The sequence below is a fragment of the Diceros bicornis genome, chromosome 3 (assembly GCF_020826845.1).
Source record: "Diceros bicornis minor isolate mBicDic1 chromosome 3, mDicBic1.mat.cur, whole genome shotgun sequence".
NCBI lineage: Eukaryota > Metazoa > Chordata > Mammalia > Perissodactyla > Rhinocerotidae > Diceros > Diceros bicornis.
This window is the reverse complement of record NC_080742.1, coordinates 15,243,672-15,259,382: the sequence shown is the minus strand read 5'-3', so window position 1 is coordinate 15,259,382 and position 15,711 is coordinate 15,243,672. Positions and strand designations below refer to the sequence as shown.

Genomic DNA, 15,711 nt, shown 5'->3' with positions numbered 1-15,711 from the left:
GGGCCCAGGAGTCTGCATTGTAAAACAGATGACCGCAATGCGGTTTTCAGACCCTAATTTTGAGAAACATGTGACAAAGCATTCTTTAGTCTATTATTGTATTTACTCATTCCTCAATAACTGTTGAATACCTTCCAGGTGCTCTGTTAGCCCCTAGTAAGAGAGAAGTGTGCCAAGACTCCAGATTCAATAATCATGTCTCAAGACAGTATACAATTGTCAAATGAGGAGTACAGTAATACTTCTCCAGGAGTTTAGGGTTGGGAAGGTTGCTGTAGGCTGCAGTTCTGAGAACATTTTGTGGATCCAGGTTGGAAGGGTCTGGATTTTTTTTCCGAGGAAGGAGGGTAGAATCAGAGGAAGTCAGCTCAGCCTAGAGCTGAAGTTCTAGGTGAAAAGGCTGGAAGGATTTGGTAAAGTGTAAGCACTTTATCTGGGGGTGGTCAGCTCTTAGTCAAGGTCTTCTGCATAGGGACATGAGGACAACTGTATTTTAGGGAGAGTAGTAACCTGGCATTGATGTTCAGGATGGGTTGGATCTGGTAGTGCCAAAGGCACAGCAACCAGTGAGCTTACTGATGGTGCCCCGGCGGGAATGAAAAGCAAGCTGTGTGTCGAGATTAAGAAAACACTGGACTTACTTGTAGGGATGGGGATGAGAAGGTGCCCAAAATGGCAGGTGCCTGTGGAAGAATGAGAGCACTTTTTAAAGACTAATCACAGAACGAATCCTAAACAATTCAGCTTCAGTTCAAGCCAGTGTAGGGAACCCGTAAATAGGCAGAGGACCTGTTTGCGCTAAGCTGATTAACCCTTTGGCATTATCTCCAGTATCCCTCTCAAAACAGAATCATCTTCACACGCTTTCCGCTGCTACTTACTACCTAAACACTACCAATAAAACACCATCACCCTGAAGCTGAGTGGAATAGGCCCAAGACGCCACCCACTTCTGCCCCTGCGATGAACTTGAACCTTCTCAGGTGAACCAGCTAGTAATACTTCTCTCTAGCCAAGGTTTCCAAATTTTGCTGCACAGTGGATCACCTGGGGATTTAAAAAAGAAGAAAAACATGCCTAGCGCCCACAGCTAACATGCAGCACAGTTTGGAAACCGTTGGTCTAGCCACATCTCCTCCACGGCCCTTAAAAATACACATCCTCCCACTCCTCTGCCCCCCGCCCAAAGGGTGCCTGTTGATGGTTCGGGGCCAGGGTGGGTCTGGTCGCCGGGCCTAGGTCCCCCTTCTCTCCAGGCCAGCGTGCCCAGCGGGCCGAGAGGAGGCGGTGCTCCGGGCCTCTCCGGCCGGGACGCGCAGAACCGAAAGCGGCCGGCGGGGAGGCGGGGAGAGGAAAGAGGGCGGGCGCAGGCGGGCGGCGAGGAGGCGCACGGAGGGCCGGGAATGCCCGCGGCGCGGGGCCCCACAGCCGCCCGGTGGCCGCGTCCGGACGATGGCTCTGCGTCTGGTGGCCGACTTCGATCTCCGGAAGGACGTGCTCCCGTGGCTGCGGGCGCAGCGGACGGCGGCCGCGGGGGCCCGAGGTGGCGGCGCAGGTGCCCGAGGCGCGCGTCGGTGCGCGGGCGGGTGGGGGTCGGCAAGGCGAGGGAGCCTGAGTCATTCATAGCTAAGGGGTTCCCAGGCTGGGCCGGGGGGGGGTGGGTACCGACCGGACAGGGGGCAGCCTGTGGCCCCTGCCAACCTGTGAAGGTTGGTGCCGGAGGGGTGAGCTTCCTTCTTTGGAATCCGGTCTCTGCCACCCTCACCCTCGGCCGCTGGGCAAGGTCTCGGCCGGCCGCTGGGCAAGGTCTCGGCCGGGCTGCACTGCTCATTCTAGAGAGTCCTCCAGCTTCTGGTTTACTTGTTGCCCACGGCAATTCACCCTTAGGAGAAAGGCCGGGACACTAGTGGTACCCTCAGCAGCAGCATCAGGGGAGGGCGTGGAGGAGCGGCTGCCAAGACTGCGCTCCTCTAATCCACGGCTGCGGGCAGTGAGAGGGGGTGGTTCTCTACGCTTCATTGGCATCTCACCTGCCTGGGGAGGTTCATCACCCTGGTAGGGGCTCTGCCGAGACTAGGGGCTCCTGGAAGTTCTCGCGTTGTGAGAAGAAAAGATGAATCATGGCCACCAAAACAACCACGGTATAAACACTTCACAGTTGCACAGTTTGTCCACACATTGGTGAGACGTGTCTCTGTCTGAACAGGGCCCGTGATTTAGGGGCCATGCCGCTTCGGATGTGAAGTGCGAGAGGGCAGGGGTCTGCTTTCAGGCTATGAGCAGTGAACCGAGAGCCTGCTGTTTTCCGAAGAAGCACCAAGCCCGTCCCCACCACCCCGATCCTACGACCTATGCGGGCCAGCAGGAGGGCCGTGAGACAGAACGATGCTCAGGTTTCCTGTCAGCTTCCTCAGGGTGAATTGGAATACATTCCCAGCAGTTGAGGCTTTGCTTTTCATCGGTCATAAAAATCGTTTGTTTTGATTTTGATGAGGGAGTGTAAAGTGACTTTTGAGCCTTCCCAGCATTGATCAATCAAAACTTTAAAGAAGGGGAACTCTGTGATTTCCTAGTTTCTTTCTTTTTTCTTCTTCTTCTTTTTAAGAAGAGAAGTTTGCTGTAAATAATGGTGCAACTTCAGGGCTTAGATTCAGCCTCAAAGCAATGCTACCTCTGGATCCCACCTTGTACACAGGAGCTGTCCACCTCAGTGTGCTTCCTATTTTTTCTCTGGTTTTAGGGCATTTTTTGGAAGGGCTGTGACGTTACCTATGTCTACAACTCCTTTCCTGTTATCTCTGGCGAAAGTTTTCTGTCCCTACCTTATATTTTTGCACTATCCTATGGTTTTAGAATTATTTGTAGGGTTGTCCTGGCACGTTGGTTGTTAGTTCCAAATAAGGAGTCATGTTCGCGTAGCTCTAGGCTTGAGTTTGACTAGTGAGTTTGACTAATGACTAGAATCATTATTAGTAAAGCTCTACTTTTGTGAGAGAATTTTAAAGTCTCCTGAATGTCTAAAGAGTTTTTGAAAGTTTAAGTTTTTAAAATACAATAAGCAGCTCAGAGTCTGCTTTCCACCATAAAGTGATCCTTTTTCTGAGCTAAATGGCAGGTGTCTGCAAATGAGAAGTTAGGCAAAGTGTGACATGCCACAGTCATATGTTTCCGTAATACGTGGTGTGATTGAAAAGCTGTGTGGGAGCCAGTGAGATTTTGACTTCCTTGTGTCTTTCACTCAGCTGTGAAGACATGTAAACTTGTGTATTGACGTTGCACTAAACAGCACGTACCCTCGGGTCCTCAGAAAGTGAACTTAGTAGAAATACCAGCTTTTTCTGATATGGGTAGTATTTTGCTCTTGTAGAGCGCCTTGGCAAGATATTAGCCCTGTTATCCTAAAAGAAATTGTTACTTCTGACAATCACCAGTGGGTAGTAGCTCAAAAAAGCACAAGTTAATTCCTCATCTGCTATAATTTGTAGCAGTGGCAGCGGATCTGGGATTCCGTTTTATTTCTAGCAGAGCCATTACTCCATACATTTGCGCAAATTATTTTCCTTTCAGAGTCTCAGCTTTTCAAATATAAAATGAACAATTATACCATTTAAATGTCTCCTCTCTGCTCACTTGCTATCTAAATTTGAAGTCTTAAGATTTTTACATCAACAAATACAATTGAAGATTTTTTAGTGCGAAGTAATACTCTTGAAGTATGACACATTCCTGGCAAAATCGCTAGGGAGCTCGGCTAAGTCAGACATGGAAATTCAGTGCCTGTAGGATAGTATTTTAGTCAACCAGAGGTCAAAGAGTAAGGAGACGAGATTTGCTTACTTCATCAGCGTCTGCTTCTGGTTCTGCATTGAACTTTGGGAAAACGGTCTCTTCTGAAATAAATGGAGAAAATATTTGTTCTTTTAAAAATTGAAACAATTATACAAAAGAATATTTGAACACATGTAAGCTATAAATAATAAGACAAAACCGTGTATCCACCTTAAAAATAGAACAATATCAAGACTTTTGAAGACTCTTTTTTTACTGAAGTATAATTGACATATAATATCCTATTAGTTTTAGGTGTACATCATAGTGATTAGATATTTATATACATATATATTATGAAATGATCACCACAATAAGTCTAGTTACCATCTGTCACTATAAAAAGTTATTGTAATATTATTGACTATATTCCCCATGCTGTACATTACATCCCCATGACTCATTAATTTTTAACTAGAAGTTTGTACCTCTTAATCCCCTTCACCTATTTTGCCCACACCCAACACCTCCTCACTGTGGTAACCCCCAGTTTGTTTCCTGTATCTCTGAGTCTGTTTCTGTTTTATTTTGTTTTTTCGTTTGTTTTGTTTTTTAGATTCCACATAAGTGAAATCATACGTTATTTGTCTTTCTCTGTCTGGCTTATTTCACTTAGCATAATACCCTCTAGGTCCATCCATGTTGTTGCAAATGGTAAGATTTCATTCTTTTGTGTGTGTGTGTGTGTGTGTGTGTGTGTGTGTGTGTGTCTGTGTGAGGAAGATTTGCCCTAAGCTAACATCTGTTGTCAGTCTTCCTCTTGTTTTTGCTTGAGGAAGATTAGCACTGAGCTAACATCTGTGCCAATCTTCCTCTATTTTATATGTGGGTCACTGCCACAGTATGGCTGACGAGTGGTGTAGGTCAGTGCCCAGGATTGGAACCCGTGAACCTGGGCCTCTGAAGTTGAGTGTGATGAACTTAACCACTATGCCACGGGGCTGGCCCCAAGATTTCATTCTTTTTGTATGGGTAAGTAATATTCCAATATATATGTATATCACAGCTTCTTTATCCATTTATCTATTGATGGACACTTAGGTTGCTTCCATATCTTGGCTATTATGAATAATGCTACAGTGAACAGAGGGGTGCATATGTCTCTTCAAATTAGTGTTTTTTTGTTTTCTTTGGATAAATACCCAGAAGTGGAATTGCTGGATCATATGGTAGCTCTATTTTTAATTTTTTGAGGAACCTCCCTCCTGTTTTCCATAATGGCGGCACCGGTTTACATTTCCACCGACAGTGTAAGAGAGTTCCCTTTTCTCTACATCCTCACCAATGCTTCTTATTTTTTGTCCTTCTGATAATAGCCATTCTGACAGGTGTGAGGTGATATCTCTCTGTGGTTTTGATTTGTATTTCCCTGATGATTAGTGATGTTGAGCATCTTTTCATATACCTGTTGGCCATTTGTATGTCTTCTTTGGAAAAATGTCTATTCAAGTCTTCTGTCCATTTTTTAATTGGGTTGTTTTTTTGATGTTAAGTTGTGTAAGTTCTTTATATATTTTGGATATTAACCCCTTATTGGATATGTGATTTGCAAATATCTTCTCCCATTCAGTAGGTTGCCTCTTTGTTTTGTTGATGGTTTCCCTCCCCGTGCAAAAACTTTTTAGTTTGATGTAATCCTTTTTTTTTATTTATTTGTATTTGTTTATTTTTGCTTTTGTTGCCCTTGCCTGAGGAGACTGGTCCAAAAAAATATTGCTAAGACTAATGGCAAAGAGCTGACTGCCTATGTTTTCTTCTAGGAGTTTTATAGTTTCAGGTCTTACATTCAAGTCTTTAATCCATTTTGAATTGGTTTTTGGACATGGTGTAAGAAAATGGTCGGGTTTCATTCTTTTGCATGTAGCTGTCCAGTTTTCCCAGCACCATTTATTGAAGAGACTGTCTTTTCCCCATTGTATATTCTTGCCTCCTTTGTCATAGATTAATTGACCATGTATGCATGGGTTTATTGCTGTACTCTCTATTCTGTTCCATTGATGTATGTGTCTGTTTTCATGCCAGTACCATACAGTTTTGATTACTGTAGCTTTGTAGTATAGTTTGAAGTTAAGGAGCATGATGCCTCCAGCTTTGTTCTTCTTTCTCAAGATTGCTTTGGCTATTTGGAGTCTTCACTGGTTCCAAACAAATTTTAAGATTGTTTCTTCTGTTCTGCGAAAAATGCCATTGGTATTTTGATGGGGATTGCATAGAATCTGTAGACTGCTTTGAGTAGTATGGACATTTTAACAATATTAATTCTTCTAATCCATGAGCATGGTATATCTTTCCATTTGTTTCTGTCATCTAAGACTTTTGAAGGCTCTTGTTTCTCCCTATCTGATCCTATTCCTCTCTATCCCTCATCTCCCAGAGGTAACAACCATTTAAACTTTTATATTTTAACATTCTTTTGATCTTATTTATAGTTTTAACCTATTTATATTTCTCCCTAAGCAAAATATCATTTCATTTTGCTTGTTTGTGAATTTTAAGTAAATGAAAGCATACTATATGTATTTTTTGCTTTTTTCTTCTCTGTATTGTGAGATTTATCCATGTTGACTGCAGTAGGTCATTAATTTTCACTGCTGTATAGTATTCCATTATGTGAATATACAACAATGTGGTGGTCATGGAGATGCAGCACTTATATCCTCCTTTCAAAGAAGGGCTTGTCCCAGGTGCTGTGAGTGTGGTCAGCAGATAGTCTTCAGCTGTCAGCCCCTTTGGGGATTGCCTCAGCAGAGGGCTGCCTCAAGCAACGTCATGGCCTTTTGGGTGTGGCCCACATTCTAGTTAGGGTTTGAAGTGGGGTATAAAGGCCTGCCATTTTGATTCAACATGACACAACTCTGGCAATCCATTTCAGTTCTAGAGCCTCCCTGATGGAGAACCCTGAGGTCACCTGAGGCTACTGGGCCTGCATTGCAGCTTGACTTCTCCCCCTGCCTGGTCCTACTTCCTTCCCTTCTTCCTATGGGTGTTGACCCCACTTTACTAAGCACTCCCTAATAAACATCCTGGATACTTAACTGTCTCAGGGTGGTTCCTAGAGAACCCAACTTTACTTATCCTTTTTCTGGTGGGTGACATTGGTAGGTTTCTGGGCTTTGCTATTACAGTCGGTGCTTTTGCTAACCTTGTAGGTCTCCTGGTGCACAATGCACAGGTGTCTCTAGGATGGATGTCTAACAGCGGAGTTGCTGAGTCATAGGCTATGCACATCTTCATTTTTCCTGGCTAGTGCCAAATTGTTTTCCAAAGTAGTTGTACTTATTAATACTCTCATTTGTGGTATGGAAATGTTTTTGAGACTCTACATATATCCTCACAAGCTCTTGATATTTCCAGATTTTTCGGTTTTTTCCAGATTGGTGGGTCTAATTGTTGTTTCATTGTGGCCTGAGGTTGAGCATCTCTACATATTTGTTGTCCATTTGAGTTTCCCCTTCTGTGAGATATCTGTTCATTCTTTTGTCCACTTTTCTATCATTTTTTTTAATATTGATTTTTAAGGATTCTTTATTCTGGATTATAGTCCTTTATTCATCATGTGTGTTGCAATATTTTTGGTCACTTGTTTTTTTTCCCAGTTTGTGATGGTGCCTTTGATAAACAAGAGTTCTTAATTTTAATGTAGTCTAATTTGTGAGTCTTTTCTTTATGGTTTGTGCTTTTTTGGATCTTTTAAAGAAATCCTCCCCAATTCAGCAGTCATGAAGACTTTTTTATATTAACTTCAAAAAGCTTTATAGCTTTGTTTGTTTTTTAATCCATCTGGAATTTATTTTTGTGTGTAATATGTAGGAATCCAATTTTATTGTTTTTCCATGTTAATAGCTGATTGTTCTAGTATCACTAACCCAATAGCCCTGCCCCTTCTCATTGACAGCAAAGCCACTTCTATCACACATCAAGTTTCAATATTCATGTGGATCTCCTTTTCTGGTTTCTTAATTTTGTTCCTTTGGTCAACTTAAGACAAAGACATCTTAATAACTATCTTTATGATAAGCCTTGATAACTGGTAGGGTAAGTCCCCTCACCTCCATCATCTTCAGGACCATCTTGGCTATTCTATGCCCTTTACTCTTTAATATATATTTTTTGAAATCAGCCTGTCAGATTCCACCAAAAAGTCTTGGAATTTTTGAGTTGCATTGAATCTATAGATCAGCTTGGGGAGAATTGGCATCTTTACAATGTTAAATCTTCCTCACTGTGAACAAAGTATAGCTTGCTATTTATTTAGATCCTCTTTATGACTCTTAATAAGTCTTAGAATTTTCTCCTTGAAGGTTCTGCACACTGTTTGCTAGATTTATTCCTGGGTTGTTATTATTTTTTGTTTACTCATAAATGGCACATTTAAAAACATTACATGTTCTGACTATTACTGGTATGTACCAATACAACAGATTTTATTTATTAATTAATTTATTATTAATAATTTTTTAAACAGTTTTATTTATTTATTTATTTGTTTGTTTGTTTGTTTATTTATTTATTTATTTATTTTGTGAGGAAGATCAGCCCTGAGCTAACATCCATGCTAATCCTCCTCTTTTTGCTGGGGAAGACCGGCTCTGAGCTAACATCTATTGCCAATCCTCCTCCTTTTTTCCTCCCCCAAAGCCCTAGTAGATAGTTGTATGTCATAGTTGCACATCCTTCTAGTTGCTGTATGTGGGACGCGGTGGAGAAGCAGTGCGTCGGTGTGCACCCAGGATCCGAACCCAGGCCGCCAGTAGCGGAGGGCGTGCACTTAACCGCTAAGCCACGGAGCTGGCCCTATTATTAATAATTAATTAATTTTTGTATCCAATGCTCAATCCCCTGTTGGAATGTCTCATATCTTCAAGAAACTAAGAAAAAGTCTGTGGTATGTAAATCTTCTAAGGTTTAAATGTCATGCATCTTTAAGACTATAAAGAATGTAGGTTTTCTTGCCTGTATCTTCTTGCCTGCTTTGATTAGTTTTGGATTTATGAGACATCATCAGATTGATGCTGCATACATCTTTCAAATCTTGTAATCATTCGTCTTTACCAGGGAAGTGATATATTTTACTGGGTGACTGATTCAAGAGTAATGATTTTTGTCATTGCATCTTGTATATCCCCGGATAGCTTTGGGGTCAGGGAATTGGCTTAGTCATGCTGTTTTCATTTATTGTTGCAGTGTTCTCTCGCCACTGTCCTTCCTTCTCACTTTTCCTTCCTAGACTCCTTTTCTAATTCTCATCTCTTTCTTAACTAATCACCCCATCCTTGCTTTTTCTCATTTTATTCAGAGTATGAAATGGAAATCACATAAGGATGTTTACTTCATAAATTTAGGAATTATAATATCTGGTCGTGTTGAACCTGAACATTTATGTGAATTATTTACAGAATAGAAATGTCATAGGTATAATCATATTTTAGCACCTCATGATCTGTGTATTAGGAACTAGTTCAAATTTTTGCATAAGGCTGTGAGACTTCCTGTAAAGTGAAATCACTTAGAATTCTTAGAAAAGAATAGATTGAAATGGACAAGAATATCTGGCAAACCAGCTTCGATTTTACGTGAGCTGTGACTTGCGAACATCTTTAATATCTAGGTACTCTCCTTTTCTTTAGTAAGTTTACTTATGCAAGTATCTCATCCATCAAAATGCCTCATTTTTTCTTCATGAGCTCTGAGCACACTGAACTGTAAAATTAAACCGCATTTCCTCGTTTGAAATTGCTAAACTTCCTCCTCTGGACTTTCCAGTGATGAACTACCAGGAGAAGAGTCAGAATGAATAAGCAAAGAGGGTATTGAATACTTTTTTTAAAAGGGTGTGTCTAAAATATGAGCAACTAGTCCGAGGAGGAAGGGCTGATGGGTTAATGTGTGTGGTGAGACATTGGTCTCTGGATTTCCAGCATTGCCAAATTTGTCTAATTCAAATGTCCTTGAGATGAGAACTATGTACTTAACAGGATTATTTAAGACTGCAATTATTACTACCAAACAGACCCATGAAAGCATTATTTTTATTTATTTCAACTGTGTCTACCATGGTTACATTATAAGCTGATCCTGGTTAGGCTATCTAATAAGTATTGTTTAATATATAATATAAATATGTAGTTGAGTGGTTCTCAACCCTGGCTGCACATTAAAATCACATAGGGAACTTAAAAACACATACACACCAGAGACTGGGCCCCTCACCAGCCCAGTAAAATCAGAATATTTTTGGTAGGGCTTGGGCATCCATGTTCTTTTAAAAGCTCCCCTGATGATTCTAATGCACAGCCAGAGTTGAGAACTACTGGTTTAATGGAATAAGCATATATCATTTGTTGTAATCTGCGCTCGTTGGAGAATTTTTTTCTCTTAATTTTTTAGTGATTTGAAAATAGATGTGCTTTTGCAAGGAAATTGAATTTTCATAGCAAGATTTCCTGTAAAGGAGTTTCTTATCTAAGCTGAAACTTTTTAAGTGTACTTTTGAGAAGGTCTCTCCCAGCATCCTTATAATCTTGAAAGAAAAAAATATTTCTCAAGATATTGACACGTTGCATTCCAGAAGTTTTTGAGTCATGTGCATGATGAAAAGAAACTCATTGAAATTCTCTTTAGATGTCTACAAAAATCTACCTTAAAAGGATTTTTCAGTAATTATCCATTTTCCCATTGTAAGTGTGGTACAGGAAACTTAGTTCCTTCTGTTAGCCTTTTTCTAGGTTTCAGATTAGTCTGTGCCACTTTTTTGTTATATGATATTGATGAAGTATCTTAACCTCATTGAAACTCAATTGTTTTATCAGTACAGTGGGCCTATAATACCTTACACACTGTGGATGAAATAGAAATAGAAATGAGAACTCTCTAAATTGTGAAGTGCTATTTAGCAGTAAACAAATTCAATCATATTATTCTCCTAAGAGACCAAGTGATCATCCTTATTTTTTTAATGTGTGGGAAGTGTGTCTGACAGCTCAGTACACGTTAAAAAGTGTGTATACCCATATATAAAAAACACTTCCTCTTCCCTTTTCCCCACCCCCGGAAGATCCAGGCAGCTTCTTTCTGTGAAGAGTAGGGAAGAGAGATCTCAGAATGATTCTTAAGATTTCAGTGAAATCTATTCTTTGCCTCTCTCAATGTTTCCCACCTCCAGCTCCAGTGCAGGGGTCCAGGTCACCAAGTATCTTTCTTTTTTATCCTGTTTTTCATTTTTTTTGTGTGTGTGTGAGGAGATCAGCCCTGTGCTAACATCTGCCAATCCTCCTCTTTTTTTGCTGAGGAAGACTGGCCCTGGGCTAACATCTGTGCCCATCTTCCTCCACTTTATATGGGACACCGCCACAGCATGGCTTGCCAAGCAGTGCGTCAGTGCGCACCCGGGATCCGAACCGGCAAACCCCGGGCTGCCACAGCGGAGCGTGCACACTTAACCACTTGTGCCACTGGGCCAGCCCCCTGTTTTTCCTTTTTAATCAGGAATACAAACTGAAATTTGCTCTGAGTTATAGGATATTTTGTGTATGTTTTGTCTGAATATTGGAACTTGTCGTAATCAACATGATAATATTTTAGCATCTAAAAACACCATACTTGTATGGGGAAAATGAGTCAAGTTTAAGCAATTTAATTTTGAGCAAATTGGAGAAATATACATTTCTCCTCAATTAATGATGGTAGTTATCAATGCTGTGTCTACCAATGTTTAAATCCTTTAACTGTAGAATTGGGAGGAATATCCTAAAATTTTAGAAGAAAGATGATGGTCAATTAACTTCCAAGTTAAATGTTTGTGTAAAGCATCTTTATATCCTGTGTCAAAATATGGCTTTCATACAGAAAAGTACACAAATCATAAGTGCACAGATCATTTAATTTTCACAAAGTGCAATACGCTCATGTAACTAGCACTCGGAGCAGGAAAGAGAGCATTAATAGAACCCCAAAGGTCTCCTTCATGCTCCTTTCCAGCAATCACTCATCTAGCACCATAAATTCATTTTGCCTGTTTTTGAAACTTGTGTATAAATTAAATCATGCAGTTTGTAACTTTTTTGGGAGGGAAGAGGACCTGGGCTTATTTTGCTCAATTATTTATGTTGTATCTTATAGCAAGTTAACTCATTATATTGTTGTACAGTATACCATTGTGTGGATATACCCCAGTTTATTCATTCTTCACTTGACAGATATTTTGGGTTTCCATTTTTGGCTATTATGAACCATAGTGCTATAGACATTATATGTGTTGTTTGCCAAAATATGTGTATATTTATGTTAGGATATATGTACAGGTGCAATTGCTGAGCCATATATGTTCAGCTTCAGTAGATGCTGCCTGTTTTCCAATTTGTACTCCTGTTAGCAGTGTATGAGAGTTTTCATTGCTGCACATTTCTTGGCACCACATAATGTTAGAACATAGTAAGTTAAGGATTCATGTTGTGATCTTTAGAGTAACTAATAAAAGAATAGCAAAAGAATATATAAGTAACAAGTTAATAGGTGGGAGAATGAAATGTAACAAGTTATAAGTTAATAGGTGGGAGAATGAAATGATAAAAACTTGGATAAATCCAGAAGGCAAGAAAAGAGTAAAACAGTTGAGTCACATAGAAAAAAAATAGTAATATGATTGCTATAAACCCAATATGTCAGTGATTACATTAAATGTAAATGGACTACATACTCTAATTAAAGGATACTGCTTCTAAGACACATATCTTAAATATAAGGGCACAGGAAGATTAATAATAAAAGGAGAGAAAAAATTATATTATGTAAGCATTAACCAAAAGAAAGCTAAAGTAGCTATACTAATATCAGATAGTAGACTTTAAAGTAAAAAGGATTTTTAAAGATAAAGGACATTTTATAATTAATAAAAGGGTTGACTAGTCCAGCTCCTGGTTAAAAACCTATGTGTGATTTTTCAGGCCCAACCATATGCAATCACAAAAGCTTTACCTGGCATGCCTCATGGCGGGGAAAGGTGCCCTCCCCAAACCAGACTTGGTGCATAGCCAGTGCACTGCACTTCCTGAAGGGAGTTGCAGTCTAGACTCAGACCCCTGTAGCTAACCCTATTCTTATACATAGCTGTGTTCCCAGCCCAGGTGCTTTCATTTGGAGGCCTCTTTATCAGGAGCCTTCAGCAGAGATCTTCCTTAAGTGCCTCTGCCTAACCACCTTAGCAAGAAAAAGAGGGGAGCCTTGAAGATACTTTTTCTCTACTTTGACTCAGTACTCAGTACTTTTCCCACTCGTAGTTCTTCTTCTCCCTCTCCCTCTCCTGAGCCCCTGGGTCCGCAGTACTGGAGGAGCCTTTTGTTGGGGGCTCCCTCAGCAGTGAGAGATCCCCACCTCTCTGCTGATCTATCTGACCCTCCACAGCATGCCATTCCATGGGGGAAAGTGGACCTGGAAGTGGGTGCTTTCTCTGGGTTAGCCTCTTGCTTATACTATCACAGTAAGTGATAAAAGGCTTGACTTAGTTGCTTTTTTAGCTTGTTGCTTTAATCTGCTCCTCTGACACATGGCAGCTCTGCTGAGTTCCTGACAGGTTAATTCACCAGGAAGCTATAACAATTCTAAGTTTTTATGCCCCTAATAACACAGCTTCAAGATACATAAAGCAAAAACTAATAGATACTTAAAATTTGTTGAAGTATAACATACACACAGAAAAGCATGCAGGTCAAGAGAGAGTTATTGCAAAGTGGCCATATCAGTATACTCAACATATACAACATCACCAGTAGCTCAGAAGGCTCCCTTGAGATACCTCTCACTCACTACTCCTCTCTTCCTCCCTAAAGGTCACTACTATTCTGACCTCTAATACAATAGATTAGCTTTGCCTGTTTTTAAACTCTATATAATTATCAGTATGTATTCTTTTATACTTGGCTTTTCACTAATAGTATATTTGTTAGATATGTTTTTAAACATCTCCTGCTAAGTATTAACTTGCTATTGTCTTATCATTTCAGGTATTTTAGAAAATAATTATGAGAGCTTACGTGTACTAAATGTTGAAAGAAATGGAAATATTATTTATACCTATAAGGTATATCTATATTCTTTTTTTTTATTGTGGTAAAATATACATAACATAAAATTTACTATTTTAACCATTTATATTCTCTTTTTACAGAATTTTATGCTATATCTTATTGAGGGGTAATGAATAAGACTTGTTGGCATTTAACCTTTAACATATGACTTTTTAATTTTTTAATTTTAATTTTAATTTTTTTGTGAGGAAGATCAGCCTTGAGCTAATATCTGCCAATCCTCCTCTTTTTGCTGAGGAAGACTGGCCCTGGGCTAACATTTGTGCCCATCTTCCTCCACTTTATATGGGATGCCGCCACAGCATGGCTTGACAAGCGGTGCGTCGGCGCGCGCCCGGGATCTGAACCGGCGAACCCCAGGCCGCTGCAGCGGAGCACGCACACTTAACCACTTGCACCACTGGGCCGGCCCCATGACTTTTTTATTTTGTGAGATTGAATAGGGTGATTCAAATTCAGTCTTATGAAATGTTTTCTCTTTTTAAAATAAAATAAAACTGTACACAGTGTCTGACACAGTGCTCAAATTTTTTGAATAAACAAGCAGTTCCATCTTCTAGAGGAAAAATGCCAAGTAAAAGATGTTTAAATCTAATTAATATGTTAAACTTTTATCTTTGAGAAAATATTAAATATGATTACATCATCTGTTCAGACTTAGATATGCTCAGACTTTTGAGACATTGTTAAACAATATGTTTTCAATGTTAAATGTTCTAAGGAAAGAAAATTTAACTTTACTGATAACTTTACTATAGTAGGGAAACATGAAAGAATTTCAGTAGCCAGTTTGCTTTGCACAGTTGTATCACTGTAGTTTTTTTTTTTTCCTTAAAAAAAGTTATTTTAATTTGTGCCTATAAGGGTACTGCATTTGAGGAATTGTGTGATTCAAAAAATTTTACTTAGAAGAATATCATGGACTTGTTTTAGCCACTCCCAATATCCATCATACAGTATATATTCTCTTAAAAAAATAAATGGAAGTACAAAAAGATTCGCTTTTTCACCATGCTCGGTCCTACCAGACAGGGTCCCCCAAACTCACTGAGCTGTGCATTCTTAATCCATTTCACTCTTCGAGCCCATGTGACTAGCTGAAGCAGGTTCAGTCCCTTTGTGATATGCACAGCAAGCTACCTTTAGAGTGCTTATTGCTAATAGAGGTTGACTTATTGCAGGTTTGTTTTAAAACTAGTAACATCCTAACTTCATAAATAATGACGTTTAATAAACATCTAGTTAATTTTTTTTAGGATGATAATGGAAATGTCTTCTTTGGATTGTGTGATTGCCGCACCAGACAAAATGAGGTAAAAATCACCATAAATCATAGATTACTCGTTGATTACTTTACTGCTTCTAGAATTTTCCTTCTTTCTGCCTACTACTTTTTCTAAATACAAATTCTTATTTCATTTTCTAAAAGTTTAGTTTTTGTTTCTTGCCTTCCTTTCTCTTCTCCTTTTTACCATCTCCTGGCACTGCGATCTTTTTTTTAAAAAGAAAAAAAGTGCAAGGACTCCTAAACCAAAACATCAGCTGAAGTCTCTTAGTCCTTTGAGATTTAAGCAAAATTGGCTCAGATCAATGATCCAATATCCTGTAGGAATGCGGGAAGTCCAGTGCCCTCCCCGAGATTCGTGTGCTCCCTCCCGGAAGCTTAGGACTGCGTTGCGGCCTCTGGCTCTGGCTCTGCTTCTGCTGAGCCTGTGCTTGCCTTGCTTCTCGTTACTTCTCAAAGATCTAGGGACAGGCCCCAGCCTCTTTTTCTTAATTTTTCCCCAAACCATTCACATAA

At 39.9% G+C, this 15,711-nt stretch overlaps 1 protein-coding gene across 3 annotated transcripts in view; it reads left to right on the top strand.

Annotated features, from left to right (window-relative positions):
* The first annotated feature begins 1,421 nt into the window (after positions 1-1,421).
* GSAP (gamma-secretase activating protein) overlaps positions 1,422-15,711 on the top strand; it is an 80,034-nt gene continuing 65,744 nt past the window's right edge. For 2 of the 3 annotated variants that reach the window (XM_058524032.1, XM_058524023.1), the window contains exons 1-3: positions 1,422-1,555; positions 13,827-13,903; positions 15,167-15,223. In XM_058524032.1, coding sequence (XP_058380015.1) covers positions 1,453-1,555; positions 13,827-13,903; positions 15,167-15,223 — 237 coding nt within the window. In that variant the 5' untranslated portion in view covers positions 1,422-1,452. Of the gene's footprint in view, positions 1,556-4,253; positions 4,801-13,826; positions 13,904-15,166; positions 15,224-15,711 lie in introns of those variants that run through there. The other variant, XM_058524041.1, reaches the window with a different exon arrangement.